The sequence below is a fragment of the Nannospalax galili genome, unplaced genomic scaffold (genome assembly GCF_000622305.1).
Source record: "Nannospalax galili isolate Female #2095 unplaced genomic scaffold, S.galili_v1.0 scaffold413, whole genome shotgun sequence".
NCBI lineage: Eukaryota > Metazoa > Chordata > Mammalia > Rodentia > Spalacidae > Nannospalax > Nannospalax galili.
In genome coordinates this window covers 709,313-728,170 of record NW_008333889.1, presented here as the reverse complement: position 1 = coordinate 728,170, position 18,858 = coordinate 709,313, and the positions used below count along the sequence as shown (strand labels likewise).

The 18,858-nt window shown below is 35.6% G+C and overlaps 1 protein-coding gene across 10 annotated transcripts in view; it reads right to left on the bottom strand.

Annotated features, from left to right (window-relative positions):
• Cadps2 (calcium dependent secretion activator 2) overlaps nucleotides 1–18,858 on the bottom strand; it is a 595,026-nt gene that overhangs the window by 184,020 nt on the left and 392,148 nt on the right. For all 10 annotated transcript variants that reach the window (XM_017797106.1, XM_017797102.1, XM_008828867.1 and 7 more), the window contains exon 9: nucleotides 17,029–17,095. In XM_017797106.1, the coding sequence (XP_017652595.1) occupies nucleotides 17,029–17,095 (67 nt within the window). The remainder of the gene's footprint in view (nucleotides 1–17,028; nucleotides 17,096–18,858) is intronic.

Below are 18,858 nucleotides of genomic sequence, written 5' to 3'. Positions count from 1 at the left end.
CTCTCTCTCTCTCTCTGTCTCTCCCCCCCCAGTCTTTTTGAGACAGAGTCTCCCTGTAGTTGCACCTGGCCTTGAACTCACAGAGATCATGGTGGGTGTCACCATGCCCAGCTAAATCCTAAATTTCTTAACTGACATTTCCCTTAGAGTTAATAAAATAAACCAGGACTATAATATTGAGTACAAGTTAATTTTGAATGTTAATTTTTCTATATATTTAGATCCTAAGACAAACTCAAGTTTCCTAGCTTGAAGGCAGATTTTTTTTTCTCTTAGTCTGTCATTTCATTGGACTCTATTTTTCTAATTTATTCAGGATTTCTATTTTAAATTCCCTGTTTAGGTATATCTCAAGTGTGTTTATTCTCTGACTGAACAATGAATCCCAAGCATAACAACTCATCCATCCCATATCCAGCTGCCACTGTAGCCACATCAGCTTAGTCATTTGGTTTGTTTTGGTCCTTTGTTTTATCCTTTTTCTTGCAGTTCAGCCTTGCATATAAAAAGATGTGTAGTGTATCTGATCCAGCATTTCCAGGGATTGAACAGCAACAACAACAACAAAAAATTTTCCCCCAGTGCTGAATACTGAACCCAAGGCTTTGAGCATACTGGAAAAGCATGCAACCCCTGCTTATGTCTGCATGGAATTAGTTTCATTTGAATTCAAGACATATCCTCTTCTACCATATCTGAAAGTGTGCAATACTTAGAAAGCATAAACCACATATTTATCTTGGTAGAAAAGTATCACAAATAGCTCATCAGAACAAATAACATGAACTCTTCTATTTACCATGTTGGACATTTGATTTCAAATGCTGAACACGCTGTTTAAAATGTTCAGGAAAAAATTAACGGGAAGTAAAATTCATTCTCTCCCCAAGTAGCAGCCTTGAGAACAAAGATTAGCTATGTAGGGAAGAAGCTTTAGTGTTTCAGGACACAGGGACAGATACTATGCTACCATTTTCTAAGAAAGTAATTAAAACACTACTGAAATTCAAGAAAAACAGATTTAGAGAAAGAATCAAACCTGAATGTGGGAAACAATGCAACAAAGGTATTTTTAATTTACCAGAAACATCTGAATCATGCAAGATGTAAAAGCTCTGTTTATTTTACTATGTAGAGAAAAAGGCAAAGCTAAAATATTAGAAAGTAGTATAAACTAAGAACAGATCAGAAGAGGATAGTGTTTTTGAACTATAATACAACAAAACCAAATCTATCATCTCCTGCAACACACTAGTGCTGGAGAGTCAGCTGTGACTGACTTTGTGACTGTGACTGCCACTCTAGGTTTGATGAGGAAGCAGAGGAGGAGGAAGGGAAGGGGAGGAGAAAAAAGGAGAGGAGGAGAAGGGACAGGGAAAGGAGAAGGAGCGGGAAGGGGATGAAGAGGAGGAAGCAGAAAGAGAAGGGAGGGCTTCCTAAGTCCATTCAGATGGCAGTGCTAATATGGAGTAGCAGCACGTGTCTCTTACTCTAGGTGGGCATCCCTTCCATTATATCACAATATAATTTTCATTCTGAAACTTAAAGCAACTGTATTCCCTAATTACAAGTCACTAATCTCCAACTTTTCATCGAAGTCATTTAAGACAGTACTGAATTACTAGCAAGGACTACTAAAGATATTGAAGAGAAAAGTGATTTAAGTAATAAATAACTCGAAGTCTTATCAATTTAGTATTTATTTATTATCAGGTATTTATAGGCTAAATGACCATAATTTTTCTTATAGTAATTGCTGGCTTAACCTTAATTAACATGACATTATAATCCTTGGGTGTGTTTACTACTTTTTCATTTTAATTTTACCAAGTCTGGAATTAATTCTGCCTTCCTTCTTGCTTTACTTTGCGGTGTTGCTTTTGTCTTTGGTAGGTTTCTTTTAATTAACAGATAGACTCTGTTTTTTATTAATTTTGGGGACTAAAGTCAGTTTAACTTATACAAAGTAAAAACTGGTAGGTTTTGTCTTTTTATTTTTACCTTCTCTTACATGACCAGTAGAGTTTCGGCATCCTATTTTTTTTTTTTTTTGCATTTATTCTAACAAGCATTAAAGGAGCAATAAATATTTCAACTTATATATTTTAATTGCTTTAAAATATTTTATTGGAGCTAGAGAGATGGCTCAACAGTTAAGAGCACTGGGTGCTCCTACAGAGACTCCGGTTTGGTTTCCAGCACCCACATGGCAACTTAGCAATCATCTTTAAGTCCAGTTTCAGGGGATCCAACAGCCTCTTCTGACCCCAGTGGGCACTACACAACATGAGTACACTTACACAGGTTCAAGCAGTACACTCATACACATAAAATAAGAATAACAAAGTATTAAAAAATAAAATATTATATTGATTCTTTGAGAACTTTATACAATGTATTTTGATCATTTTCAGACACCCTTCCCATTCTCCAACACAACTTAACTACCCCCTCCCTCCCTTCAACATCACATCCTCTATTAATATTTTTTTTTCAAAAGGCCTATCAAGTCTAATTTGTGATATCCAATTGCTCTTGGGTTTGAGTTCATCCCCTGGGGCTGGGCAAGCTACCAGGCATCACACCATTAAGAAAAACCAACTCTCCCTCTCAGCACCTACCAATTCGACAATAGAACCTCAGCTAGGCCTGGGGCTTCTTGCCCACCTCCCTGTCCATGTTGGGATTTTTTCTGGCTTGGGCTTGCATGGTTCTTCTGTGTGCTGTCAAAACCTCTGTGGTTTCATATGTGCAACTTTGGCATATAATTTTTATTTTTCATTTGTTGAACCTTCTCTACTGTCTTCTTCTAGTGTTGACTTGAGTTTATGGTCTTCTTTTACTTGTCTGTTGATGTTTTGATTTACCACCTAATTTCTGACATATTTTCTTTTAAATCAACCTAAGTGGAACTTCTTGTTTCATTAGTCTATAATTAATGAAATTATTTAAAATATTAGACCAACATACTTAATAGCTAACAACACATGACGACTCTCCTCATAGGTCTCCATATTTGTTCCCTCCTTTTTTTCCCTCTTTTTTACTTTTTTAAAAATAGAGTTTTTGTGTATTACATACAGAACATCTTAATCAACTCTATACCCCCTTCCCCATTGGCTTCCACCCACTGCCCCCCCCAACTAGAAATCATACATTCTGTCATTTGTGTTAAGGCCTATTCTGTCAAGTTAGTGTCCCCAGACATCTCTCAGTCCCTCAGTGCAAGTTCATCCACTGGGGCCAGTCAGCCTATCTAGAGTCCCTCCCTTTAAGAATATTAGCTCTTCCTCACCCAACAGTTATCAGCTACCAGTAATTCTTCAAGTAAGATTGGGGCCTGCTGTCCATTTCCACAGTTCTATGATGGGGTTTTGACTGCTTGAGTTCGCAGGGGTCCTGTGTATGCTGATACCATTGCTCACAGGTTCATATGAGCAGGGTCCCAGGAGCCTGTAGGACTCTGTTTCCATATGGTCATGTACCTCCTCCCAAGCTCTTACAAATCTTTCCACCCTCTGTTCAGCAATGATCCTTGAGCCATGGGTGAATGGAATTTAACACAGGAGTCCTACCCAAGGACCCCCACTCTGTTGACTCTTATTCTCTATGTTTTGGCCATTTGTGACCTTTGGTGTTCCTAGCCCTCTGTTGCATGAGGGAGCTTCACTGATGAGAACTGAGAGATGTATTAGTATACTCTTTGCCCCTTGTTCTATGTTCTGTGAGCCTTAGGTATAGAGATTGTATAGCAGACTCCTTTGTGATATCTCTTAGATATCTAAGGAATTAGCATTAATTGCTTTTAATCAGAGTGGCAAATTATTGGCTTAACTTACCTATACATTCGCAACTTTTCTACCTTTATCCACATACTGAAGTGGGGATCTTCTCTTACATCATTCATTTAATCATTCATGCATTTATCTGTTCAACAAATATTATATATTGACAGACAACTTCTCTAGACTTTGAGGTAACAGCATTGACCAGAATCAGAAAAAGAAAAAGAATTCATAGATAGATAATTGCAGAGAGAAATGAATCACCAAAAAGAGATTGTGAAAAACAAAACAAAACAAAACAAAGTGGCATAAAGGTGGATGTGGTGGCTCACACCTGTAATTCAACTTGGAAGCTGAATTTAAGGCCACCCTAGGCTACAGAGTGAGATTTTGTCACAAAACAAAACAAAAGCAAAAACAACAACAAAAAAGAAACCAACAAATAAAAGAAAAAGACCAGCTGTGGTGGTTCATGCCTTTAATACCATCACTTAGGAAGGTGAGGCAGAGGCAGGTGGATCTCTGTGAGTTCAAGGCCAGGCTGGTCTATATAGGAAGTTACAGATCAACCAGGGTTATATACTGAAACCCTGTCTCAAATGAATACATGAATAAATAAATAAATAGAAAAAATTAAAAGACAATGAAATAATTTGGGATGGTAAATTATTTTGACATAAAGAGTTAAAGAGCTAGATGCAATGTTGGGTGTGGTGGTGCATGCCTTTAAGCCCAGCACTTGGGAGGCAGAGGCAGGCCTACATAGTAAGTTCCAAGCCAGCTTGGCCTATAGGAAGACCCTGTCTAAAAAAAAAAAAAAAAAAAAAAAAAAAAGAGCTAGATGCTTAACACACTACAGATGATCCAGGAACCACTGACACAACTTTCCTTTGTCTCCTTGCCTATTTGCTTTTCTGCATTTTCTCTTTTTATAAATAAAGTAATTAATTATTTTTATTTCATGTGTACCAGTGCTTTGCCTGCACGTATGTGTGTGTACTGTGTACATGTAATAATCCCTGTGGAAGTCAGAAGAGGGCATTGGATTCCCTGGAACTGGAGCTGTGGAGTGGCTGTGAGCCACCATGTAGGTGCTGGGACTTGAACCCTGGTGCTCTGAAAGAGTAGTCAGCACTCTTAACTGCGGAGTCATCTCTCTAGCCCCTCTTCCTGCTTTCTCCCTTTTCTCCATTCTCAGGCTGATTCTTAACAGATGTTCATGGCCAAGGTACAAACATAATGAATACAATGACTGTGTTGTTGAGGATGGCAGTTGAATGTTTATGCGAATGAATAAGAAACTGATGGAGACAGGAAAAAGTGACCCTGTATCTAAATGTAGTTTAAAATACTATCTTTATCTATCTCGAATGTGCATCATTCTGAACAATTATAAGAACTAAGAAAGTATCATTCTCTTGTGAACCAAAAAGTTGGCTCTCTAAGGCTTGGCCATACCACCCTGAACACACCCAATCTCATCTGATCTCGGAAGCTAAGCAGGGTCGGGCCTGCTTAGTACTTGGATGGGAGACAAAATTTATTTATATATTTATTCATGTTTTTACTCATGAAAGAATACAGACTTGGTATGTGTAACCCACTCAAAATGTGAAATATTCATATGTTATTTAAACACTAAACCTTAAAACAAGCTACCAGAAGTTATTTGGTTAAAAATATTTAATGTTGTTTTTTCTTTGATGTACATTAGTTCCTTTTAAATATTTTATGTTGAACATTATATGTCTAGCCAGTTTCACATAATAAATCACTTCTTTTACTTGCTGAATATACAAAGTCTGAAACAATAAAGTGTCTTTAAAGGAACTAAGAAGAAAAACCCAAAGTACTGGCTTCAGAGGAATGATCCTATCTCTACAGGCATGGCCATTTCAATGATGAAATGCTAATATGCTTGCTTCTTGTAGTGCACACTTCCTTTCATATTTTACCTTAATCTCTCAAAAAAAGCCCAACAGATCCAGAATCTGCCCTAAGTAATTGGTCCTGGAAGTTAACAAAAAGTACAGATGGGAACGTAACAAAACACCAACAGTGAGCAGAGCTGTCACTGAACGAGGAAATCTGACCCACAAAACAACGGAAAGGCTGCACTTTGGATTTTGGAAAACACTAGCTCTAAGAGTAACTTACTATAAATACTAGACTTTTTGTAGTTATTGTTGTTGGCTGCTTTTTGACAGGGTCTCCCTAGTCACAGCCCACCTGGAAGTCACAATGTGAACCAGGGTGGCCTGGATCTCATAGAGATCCACCTGCCTCTGCCTCCTGAGGGCTGGGATTAAAGGTGCACACCCACGCCTGGCTAATACCAGACTTTTGACTCACCAGGTCTTGATTTGATTTTCATCATATAATGCATATTTCATGATTCATTTGATTGCTCTAGACCCCCAATAACTGCTACTTTACCCATTACTTTTGTAAGTAATACTATATTACACTTCCAAGGTGAATTCTACAAGGAATCAATAGTATGAAATTCAGGTGGTGGCATCTTAAGCTATTGTCTGCTAATGAGAATCCAGACTAAGTGCCAGTTGAGGAAGATATCCTCTGAAAGAACCGTATCTGTGGACATTACGCTAAACATGCTGCTGGAAGGGCAGCTATAGGAACCAGAGGCTTGCCCTGCTCCTCGCAGCCTCTGCTTACTTTGCATCATAGCCATGTGCCAGGGAATTACATAGAAACAGGAGATCTGACCTACTCTGATGAATGATTTATTTTTTACTCATAAGCTTCCTTGTGCATTACTGAGCAAAGCTTGTATAATTTGCTATATTAAAATTAAAAAAAAATCCCTTCAAGAGAAGTGCAGTAATCACCAACATTCAATATTCTTAACATAGTCTACTCTTAATAACTCCAAACAAAACAGATTTGATGGGAATCAGGGATATAGGTAGATTTTAAGGACAGCATTAAGTCTGGCTTCTGCATCACTACTTTCAACAGGGCACTTGAACTTATGCTGCTGTAGTCCTACCTGGTATCCATATCTGGGATAGGAAACCTCCCATTTTGTTCTTAATTGCCAACCTGCTTGTCACCTGCTCATGTGCACATATGTAAGTGCTAACAATGAGATTTGAGAGACCACGGCATTCAGGTTTACATGCTGTATTACTACTGTAGGGATCATGTTAAAAGCTGGCAGCTTAGGAACTGTCACCATCTAATTTCAGTAAAGATTAAGGCTTTAAAGATCCTTAGCTGAAAATGTTTGTGGCAGAGGGCAGAGGTGCTGCTAGAGTTATTTAAGAAAGAAAGAAAGAAAGAAAGAAAGAAAGAAAGAAAGAAAGAAAGAAAGAAAGAAAGAAGGAAGAGGCACAGAGAGACAGAGTCAGGCAGGACACAGAGAAAAGAAAGAAAGAAAGAAAGAAAGAAAGAAAGAAAGAAAGAACAGAGCTTAATTTAATCAAGGAAAATGAGCATATCTTCAAGATACTGACAGACTTAAGGGGAATTTGCATTTATGATTAACTGTCTTGACCAAATGGCATTGAAAAGATCTAGTGATTACTGTACAAAATAAAAGAAAGGAGGGGAGGGGGTTCTTGTTATAACAATGCCCAATGTAATTTGCATATATTAATTTATGTAATAAATATTTGGTCAATTTCTATTTATATTCGACAGCACTAAATGGATGTTGCAGAAAGGGTAAAGGGATAAAAAACAAAATAAATAAAGAGAAATATTTTAATTGGAGACAAATGTTTTGAAAATTTTTAAATAGAGTAATATGACAATGAGTTGGAAAGGATTTTAAATTGAGTGGAAGAGAGGCATTTTAATAGGCAACATTTGAACTGATAAGTGGGTTTGAAAGAATGATCAAACCCTGTGGGGAGAGGGGGGTAGTATATACTCCTATAGGGAGATTATGTAGTAGTCTAACAATCTGGGTAAAAAACAGGGTTCTTTCTCCAAAGGTGAATATGCACAGAAACCACAGGAAACCCACCCCTAAGGTATTACTAGAGAGGAGGCTGGCAATAAACTCCTACCTTTTGCTCTGTAATTAATCTAGAGGCAGAAATTTAGAATGGAAGATGTTGCTCCTTATACAGAAGTTCATGGCCATAATATATGGGCTCTCCTGTAGGCAATGGCTATTTGTTGCTCTAAAGTGCAATGGGATTCTGGAAGGATTTAGGCTGTCATTTATTGTGTCATTCTCCAAACACATTATTCTGCGTCTATGAAGAATAGGCTTTAAGGACAAAGGTGGAAGCAGAAACAGAGAACAGCAAGGATTCTATGCAGGAGTCCGTGTGAAGACTATGGTGTTTCAACTAGTTTGGTAGCAGAACAGACATAGGAAATTATGGAAATGGATCACAGTTCAGACAACATAGAAAATAACACTTTATGGCTGACATAGAGCTAAGGAAAAGAGGATTAAAGACAGTGCCTACTTTTTGGTAAATTACAAACAGAATAAGTAAATTACAACAGAATGAGTAAATTACAACAGAATGTTCTACATAAAGGTTTGAGAAGGAACTCAAAATAGAGGGAAGACATTTATTGAGTAGTTTTGTTTCTACTATCGAGCAGGCACATTACTGTGCTCAAGATAGTATAAGGAGATACATGTATCTGAATATTGTGCCTGATGACTAAGGAATATTTCAAAGTAGATCTTTGTCAAAGGAGTCTTAAAAATATTAAGTCTATAGAAATTTAATTAAGATTGCATTAGTTCACCCAGGAAACTGTCTATCATAGTCAAAGGGGAAAGAAAAATCTTCCCCTTTGATGATACAAATAGACTGAAAGAATCCATGTCCACCAAAACAGCTCTACAGAGAATACTTGAAGCAATACAAAAGACTGAAGAAAGGAATGTCTATACCCAAAAGGCAACAGAAAAAAAGCAACAACAAATTACAGAAACACAAACCAGGACTAAAAACATGAACAGAAAATAAAACGACAGTGACCAATACATCTCTTTCAATAATACTTTAAATATGAATGGCTTCTACTACCCAGTAAAAACACACAGACTAGTTGAATGGATTAGTAAATAAAATTCATTATTTTGATGTCTACAAGAAATTCATCTTACCTTCAAGGATAGGCATCACTTTAGGGTGAAATGATGGAAAAAAGGTATTTGAAAAAAATCACATTAAAAACCAAGCAGGCATTGTGATTCTAATATTGGACAAAATAAACTTCAAGTTATATTAATCAGAACAGATAAAGAAGATCACTTCATTTTGATCATGGCAACAATTGAACAAGAAGAGATTACAATCATAAACATATTGCACCAATATGTTTACTGGACTTCAAGACACAGATCAACCCCAACTCAGTAACAGTAGGTAACTTGAATACCCCCCCTCTCCAATACTCCAATACACAGGTCAAATAGACAAAGAATAAACAGAGAAACAGATGAATTAAGTGATATCATACATCAAATGGACCTAACAGACAGCTACAGAATATTCCACCTAAGCATCAACAGACCATGGAAGTTTCTCTAAAATAGATTACATACAGGGGCACAAAACACACCTCAATAAATACAAAAAAAATGAAATAATTTCATGCATTCTATCAGACCACAATATAATAAAGCGTAAAATCAACAAAAAAGAAACTGTAATAAATACATGAATTCACTGAGAATAAACAACACATGCCTGAGTGATAAATGGATCAAGAAAAAAAAATCAAGAAAGAAATAAAAGTACTACTGGACCTAAATGAAAATGAAAATACAACACAACAAAACACTTTAAAAACAGCCCTAAGAGGAAAGTCTACAACTCTAAGCGCCTAAATTAAAAACATCAGAAAGGGCACAAAGTAATGACTTAATGGTGCAACTCAAGAATCTGGAAAAGCAAGAGCAAATCAAATTCAGACCTGTAGATGAGAAGAAATCATAAAAATCAGAGAGGAAATAAATGAAACAGAAAGAAAGAAAACAATAGAAAGAATCAATGAATCTAAAATCTGGTACTTTGAAAAGATAAATAAGTTAGACAGACTCCTTAGCTTAGCCCACTGAACCTAGGAAAAAAAAAAAAGGAAGAAAAAATCCAAATCAACAAAATCAGAGACAAACATCACAAAAGACACCAGAACACTATATGGGAATACTTTAAAAACCTATAACCTATTAAATTAGAAAATAAAAGAAATAGATGAATTTCTAAATTCAATGGAACCATCAAAGTTAAATCAAAAATAGATCAACGACTTAAACAAACTCATAACAAGTAAGGAAATCAAAAGAGTAATACAAACCCTCCCAAAGCCCACGCCCAGATAGATTCACAGCAGAATTTTATCAGACCTTCAAAGATCTACAACCAATACTACTTCAATTATTCAAAAGAATAGAAACAGAGGGAGAACTCCCAAACTCCTATGAAGCCAACATCACTCTAAAAAACCAGGGAAAGACATAATCAAAAAGAAAACTATAGACCCATATCCAGAATAAACACAGGCAAAACATCTAAACAAAATACTTGCAAACTGCATAGACATCAAAAAGACCACCCACCATGATGAAGTATGCTTTATTCCAGAGATGCAGGGATAGTTCAATATTCGTAAGTCAATAAATGTAATAAATCATATATAAATGGACTTAAAGACAAAAATCATATGATCATCTCAATAGACAGAAAAGGCCTTTGACAAAACCAACATGCATTAATGATAAAAGTCCTAAGGAAATTGGACTGGTTGGACTAAACCTCAATATAACTAAGGCAATATGCAACAAACCCACAGCCAACATCATTCTAAATGGAGAAAAACTTGAAGCATTCCCATTAAAATCAGGAAACAGACAAGACTGCCCACTATCCCCTCTCCTTTTCAATGTATGCTTAAACTCTAGGTAGAGCAATAAGGCAAGAGAAGGAAAATTAAAGTAGCCCCAATTGGAAAAGAAGAAGTCAAATTATCCCTTTTCACAGATGATATGATATTATGCATAAGACCCCAAAATTCTACCAGAAAACCTGTAGAAATGATGAACACTTTCATAAGAATGGCAGGACACAAAATGAATTTACAAAAATCCCTAGCCTTCCTATGTACAAATAACAATAAAAAAGTTCATGGAAACACTCCAATTCACAATAGTATAAAAAAATTAGTGATAAACCTAACCAAAGACATTAAAGAGCTCTATAATGAAACCTTTAAATATTTGAAAAAAGAGATTGAGGAAGACCAAGTTATAGAGTCAATGCAATCCCAATCAAAATCCCCAGGATATTCTTCACAGAACTAGAAAAAAGACCATCCTAAAATTCATATGAATCACAAAAGACCCCAAAAAGTCAAAGTGAACACAAAGAGCAATGCTGGGGGGATTACCATACCAGATCTCAAACTATATTACAAAGGAATTGTCATAAAACCATCTTGGTACTGGACAAAAGAAACAAAACAGAAGACCCAAACATAAGTGCACCCAATTTCAGCCACCTGATATTTGACAAAGTGCCAAGGACATACACTGGTGGAAAGACAACATCGTCAACAAATGGTGCTAAGAAAACTGGATCTCCACATGTAGAAGAATAAAATTAGACCCACAGCTATTACTCTGAACAAAAGTAAACTCCAAATGTATCAAAGACCTCAATGTGAAACTTGAAATACTGAAATTATTAGAAGAAAACATAGGCCATACCCTACAAGATGTAGGTGCATGAAAAAATCAGATGGAAGTGTATTAGTTCAAAAGACTAAGAAAAAATACTAGATAGGCTAACCAGGCTCCAGTGGATAGACTCACACCAGGGGACATTTGGGGACACAACTTTGCTTCATAGGACTTAACATATATTACAATGCATGAAATATCTTGGGGGGGGTCTATGAGGGAGTGCAGATAGTGGAGAGGGTATAAATATGATCAAGATATATGAAATTCACAAAATTCAATAAAAATTAAGTCTATAAACATTTAATTTAAATTAAGATTGTCCAAGAAAGGATATTTCTTATTCCAAAATCTTCTGTGTAGCTAAGAAATGTACACACAAGAAATATCAGACATTGTTCTAGAATCTGAATCTGAAAATAAAAACAAACTTTTTTGTTTTTAAAGACAGGGCTTATGTAAATAGAAGTTTTCATGTTGGGATTGGTGCCTTATTCATATAAGATTGTCCTTACTAAATCAGTCCTCTCTCAACTATCTTTTATGTCTTTTTTGAAAATTTTTGCTTTTGAAATATAGTAAATACTCACTTTAGGATATTTTAGAGCAATTTTCAGGATTAAATGTACCGTTAGCATCTGAGTCCAAATTACACAAATGTTTATGGCCATCGTCATTGTCTTTTTAGATTTTCAGTGAAAAGTCCTGATTATTACACAGTGGCAGTTACTATAATTATAAAATGTAAAACAAAATATTATTTTCCTCTGATACTTGGTTCCAAATAAACTCCACTCAGAGTAAATGTGCTCCAGTGAGGGCAGGGTAAGGGAGGGTGCTATTTGGGATGTGAGTATAAAGATGAATAAGATTGTTTGGGGTGTTCTGTATGAAACATTTGTGTAATTTAAAATGTAAAAAAAAATAAGGGAAATTTCACAAAATAGTTATTTCATAAAATAGCCCTCTAACATTTGGGAGAGTATTTAAAAATCCATTAGTTGTCTAAAAAGTTATAATCTTATTTAATAATATAAGTATTTGGGGCCTTTGATCCAGAAATTCCATTTTATAGGAATGTTTACACAAACAAATAATTACAAATGAAGATTACACCTATTTTTATTTTAGCATTTTTGTTGATAAAAAATATCTAAAAAGATAAATTAATGTATAAATTATTATAACCTATTTTATAGCTCTAAACACTTAAAATAATAGAGCAGATTTTTATCTGTTGATGAGGCAATTTTTCTGTTTTTTAAAGGAGAACAAAATAAATTGCAGAAAGAAAATATTGGCAAGATTCCATCAGGGATGGATGTGTGTGTGTCTGTGTGAGTCTAGGCCATCCTATTAGCTATTCTTGAGTAGAATGGAGTAGATGATGCATAGGAATACTGGCGGGATCCTTCATTTTCTACCACAAAAACTGTAAGAGTTGGTTTTATAGTATGGCCACTTAAAAGTCTCAGCTACACAGCTACCAGTCTATGATTTTTCTTGTTGTTACAGCTATGCCTTTATTTACCTCCAAGTTACTTATTATGTAAGCAAACAGCTGAGATCCTGGATGAAATCCATACAATGTAACTAACTTCAAGTTCTATATGTACTAGTGCCATCTTGAATATGTGTAAGGAGTCTGCTTCAGTGGGTCCCCTTTTATGCTGGTCCTTCAGAAATCAACAGGTATGGGAAGCCACTTCTACATGTTCAAAGCGTAGATTGATGGCATCTTCCTGAGAAACAGGGCTTTTCATTTGTTTGAGCATGTTCAGACACTCAGTGGCATGGTTGCCTGCTTACATCCTGTGCCAACTTAGCTGATAGTAATTAACATTATGTCTCGATAGCCTGCTGTTGTTTGCAGTAACTTCAAGTCATGATTCTGACACATCAACAACAAACAGTGAGCACTTGATACAGGGCCAACGCAACATAGATGCCTACTTCAGTTTCCATGGATGTCATGCAGTCAGCTGCCTTCCTGAACCTAGGGCTCTTCGTGCCATCACTCCCTGGCCATTTCTTTAATGTGATGGCACTGCTTTGGACCTTATGACACTCATGATGCACAGTAATTTTCCACATATCTTTTTGTCTTAAATGAACTGTGTGCATTAATTTAATCATAACTATATGGAACAGGAAATATGAGCTTTGTCTCTACTGTCTAACAGACGAGAATTTACTTGATTCTACCTCACACTCAGCGAATCTTGAGAATATAACATACACTCTTTGTATAATTATCTGTTCATTGGAGGCAATAATAAGATCTATTCTTAAAGGCTTATCCTGTAAATAAGATCATGTATTAAAAGTGCTTATGCAAATGCCACAGAATAATCATTTATTAAGTAACATATTTAACACAGCAATGATGTGTTAATATATAAGTGCCTCAGGAACTTTTGAAAATATCATAGAATATACTATTATCTGGTATTTGAATAGCTGCTAGAAAAATATAAGAAAAATGATCCACTTAGTTAAATAAATATAGTCTTAATGCTATTGAATGGTCTTATTATAATACCAACTACAATATAATTAATATCAAAAGTATTTTACACCAATCATGCCTTCCTAAATCTAATCTAAAACCTTTGGCAAGCACAAAAAAAACGAGTAAGAAAGTTTAATTTTGGCAAGATTTCAATAATATTTTTTCAAGATTATTGCTCTTTTAATTTAGCTTGAACCCAAATTTACCTTCATAGTAAAATGCAATCTCTTAGACAACATTAAACTTCATTTATTACTGTAAATACTTTGGGTCAGAATCTAAAAGGCAATGCGAACTTACTAGGGAGCTAAACAAATACTCAACATTAAGAGATAATTTACTTTCTGATTTTTGACTCTAATTTAAATCGACATTTTTGCCTCCGATTTTCATGTTTATATGAGAGTCTTTGAAAAGTCTTTTCACCTCAGTGGCTCCTCGAGTGTTCACTTTGAACAATGACTTTGCAGCTGGCAAAACCTGACTCCCAATCAATTTTTATGAGTACAAATTCTTGGGCTGATGGCTGGGTCTCCAGCTATATCACTCACATAATCCACACTCACACGTGGTGATGAGATTCACATTATCACCAGAGCACCATTCTGCCGATGGCAGCAGCAGACACAGCAGGGCATACTGTCCTCCCTACGAAAAATGACTCCTTCACCTTCCAATAATGCAGCCTGCAGGTATGGACCTACAAGCTGTGTGCAGATAGAATGGGAGATGTCTTTAACAATACTAATAGAAACTACCCAGTTTCTCCCAATGGGTCATTCTCAATGAATCTCCATACATATTCATCTTGATTTTGAACTGAGTGCATTCAATTTGTCTTCCCATTACATTTGGAATTGAAAGGAAGATTCAATTGTGACTGAAACTTAAAAAGTTGTCAGAGTATGGGCATATATATCTGAACACATTTAGGCATGGGATTCTATGTGTGCACGTTTGCATCTACATACATATGATATATCACAAAAAGTGAATTTTCCCTTTTAAAATGTAAAAGATACAGTTTATGTGGAAAACTTATCTCCACATTTAATCTCCCTCAAAAACATACCACTCCACGAATTTGATATATTCTAGTTCCTTATTTGATTTATAAATGCTCTAAGAAGTGATAATCAAAGTACACATGTTTATGTTAAAACTATTGATTCTTGTGACCATTGTTAGAAAATAAGACAGGTAGCAAAAGATGACCTTATTAAGCCTTATCTGGGTCAAAGCATACGATTAGCATTTAACATCTCAAAACCAGTCTACAGAAGCTGATGTTTCATACTGAAAAAAAATCAGTGCATTGGAAACTCTTTTAGTCTATTGTCATTTTCCAGGTTTCTAGACTAATAAATGCTTTCAACGTTCATCCTTTAAGCACAGTGACTGATGCAGGTGACCTGTTGAACATGGTGGTTGCTTGGTTACAGTTTCACATTCTGTCACACATATTGCCATTAGTTACACTATAAGAGTCAGCTTTATTTGTTCCAAAAGTTTTTTATCCCAAACATCATCCACTAAAATTATGGAATTAAATGAGATTTCATGTAAGATTTCATGAATAACTGAAAAAGTCCTTGGTTTACAGAAAAGTCAGTTGAAGGCTTTGAAAGACTTGACAAAGAAAAATCAGGATGATAAACCTGTCAAATTAGATGCAGGTGAGACATCTTTGATAGGAATAAAATTGAAATACCCAGAAGGATTTATATTCTGATTTCTTTGTAAATGTATTTAAATTTTTATGCTAATGGAAAGGTACAAGTTGAAACTGCAGAAAACATTTAACAGGTATGTCTGGTGAGGACAGATCACAAAAGCTTGAGCAGAACACTTATTGAAAGCAAGTGCATGAACTCTATATAAAAAGTCTCTCTCTCTCTGTCTCTCTCTCTGTGCGTGTGTGCTGTATAAATCTATGTACATGTATGAATGCATATCTTTTATGATTACTCTAAGTCACACAAGTAAATGTTACATTTTAGCCAAGAATAAAATAGATAGGCTCTCTGCCATGTAGATAAAACTACTTTCGACTGAATTTTTACACTTTTCATAAAGATACCATGCTACCATGGGACATCAATAAACTAATTTTACCCAGAAACTGATGGATGACTGTACCTCCGAAGATAGCAAATGATAATTTTCCTCTGTTGGCATTTCCTCATGTTATTCTGATCTAGCCCAGTTAAGCTTGTTTAATGTGCGGTAGGAATCAATGAGATTTCACAGGCTGTTCTGTGTTAAGAATTCCAAGAGCGATTCTCCTTTCATATATTTCATGTAATTCATATATTTCCACTGAGATTGAAATGGCTTGAATTTATCATGGAATGAAATGACTATTTTTAAAAGCTTTACTTTAATATAAACTTAACTTTATGATTATGTTCTATGAATAAAGGTTACACATGATTTTAAAAAGTCAGTCAACCACATATTCCAATTATCTATATTCTGAATCCAATCACTAACAAATATTGTAGACAATTTGACTTAAAAGCATATTTATGTGAATATATAATACATATATTCATATAAAGTGTGAATGGATTGCAGTATATCTGTATACTATCTGGATAATGCAGTTTTTTCAAGGAATGGTCTTAGATTCCTACAGCTCCATTTAGGGAACCTTGATCATCAAAATAATTTTCATAACAACATTAAATCGTTTGTGCCTTTTTCATACTGAGTGTGCAGTGGCACTTTCCGGTGACTGTTGAATTTGATACGACAACTAGTTGAGCACAGAAGCTGCTAAAACAGCTGCATTCTATTGTGCCAGAAAACAATGACGTAAACCAAATCACAGAGCAGTGTCACTCATTTCACTAAATTGCTTAGTTTGTATTTTTGACAAGAAAATATTATTTGTAATGGCTTATCATGGATTTGCTACTTTATTTTTATATGAATGTCTTTTAAAAAATCCATTTTAATTTCTAATAAAGGAAATATTCAAAAGAGATCTAACCCAAACAAATAACCATCTGAGAGTCTAGATTCTAGAACAGGGGAAAGTGACTGACCTGAACGAGAACGAAGTATCGCTTTTTCCATCTTTTCCAAACCTTCTGCCCAAGAGCATACAGATACCTGATAAGAAAAATAAGCAAAATAATACGTAAATAATGGTGCGGATCTGTGCAGTCATATTTCTTCCATAGGTATTTATGGAACCAGCCTGCTAAAGGCAAAGTTTAGTTTATTTGGAATCTGAGACAACATGCAGCTTCTGTTACAAGATGATTGTGCTGATTCTTGATTCCTGAAAGGGAATTGATTTATGTGGCTTACAATTTGTCAGTTCTTACTATAAATTGAACGATGTAGGAGTTAGAAAGGATAATCAAAGAACCAGTTGGAATTTTATTTTCGCACACATTTCTTAGAAGATATGAAGGCGAGGAGATCGCATTGAATTCATCAGTACTCAAGTGACTGGAGCTGAGGACTGTGGTTTGAGAAGTAGGTGGCCACAGAGCCAAGCACCCAGGGTGAAAGGTCACTGTCCAGCTGGGTGACCCTGCAATGTGCCTGTACCAATCTCTATTCTCAATGACAGCATTGGATTTCCAAGTGTTTGCCAGCTCTGTCATTTGGGGATTTATGTGATCTATGGAAGCTCTCCACTGATCTATTTTTTTTTTAATGAAGGTGACATCATTTAGTTTATTACTTCAGCTATGGTTTTTAACTTTTCATCAAATGTGTGGCCTGAACTGAAATAGTGAACCTGGTCACTGGTCATTTACTTGTGAATAAAATGTGTGTGTGTGTGTCTGTGTGTGTATTCATATGGATGTGAATGTGCGTGTGCAGGTACATGTGTCTAAGTGTGTATGTGCACGTGTAGTCCAGAGGTCAACCTCATTTGTTGTTCCTCAGGTGCTGTTCCCACTGCCCCCTTATTTTAAGACAGAGTCCCACTATGTAGCCCTGACTGATCTGAAACTTGCTATGTAGACCAGGCTAGCCTTAAACTCTCAGGGATCCACCTACCTCTGCTGGGATTAAAGGCATGCACCACCCTACCTGTCTCCCCTGTAGTTTGAGACAGGGTCTCTCACTGGCCTGGAGCTTGCTGAGTAGTCAAGCCTGGCTGGTCAGTAAGCTCCAAGGATACAGCTGTCTCCTCCTCCTCAGTGCTGGAATTACAATGACATGAAAGTGTACTTGGCTTCTGTATGTGGGTTCTGGAGACTTTCCTGAGTTATCTCCCCAGTCCTGAGAACAAAACTTCTGTTCTTAATGAATACATAAAGGATATGCTGAAGCATCCAGAGAGAAAAGGAAGAATTTAAAAACTAGTCAAACTAAGCTCAATGTAGTGAGTTATTTTGACAATGTTTTGCAACATATCTTATAATGCAGTGGAGATGCAGGTTGTATTTTAAAATTAAAGAATTTTTTTCAATATCTTATCACACTTATAGTTTATAAAGTAGATGCTCATCAGTGCAAAGAATATTTCAACTAATTCAGACTATGTGTAATTTTAAGTAAAGAACTGACCTCATATTTTTCTTAGCTGAAACTTTAGATTGAATTCTCAGCTTTTGCCTCATTAAATAACTCTCTTTGATAAAACAAAGCATACTTTTTACTTTCTTAATGAATACTAATATAAGATGTTGGTGAAGGTAAGGTGGGATGGATGGATAGTCTCCCATCCTGTAGGGAGGCATTGCAATATGTGAAAACTCTTAACTTTTCCTTTTGGAATGGCTCAGGTAATAATTAGAGACATATACACCTGTATGCTTACAAAACATAGTTATTGTTAGTAACTAAAATAATTATATTTAGTTTTTTAGTAACTATATTTAGTTATTTTTATTATTAAAACTAATGATGAA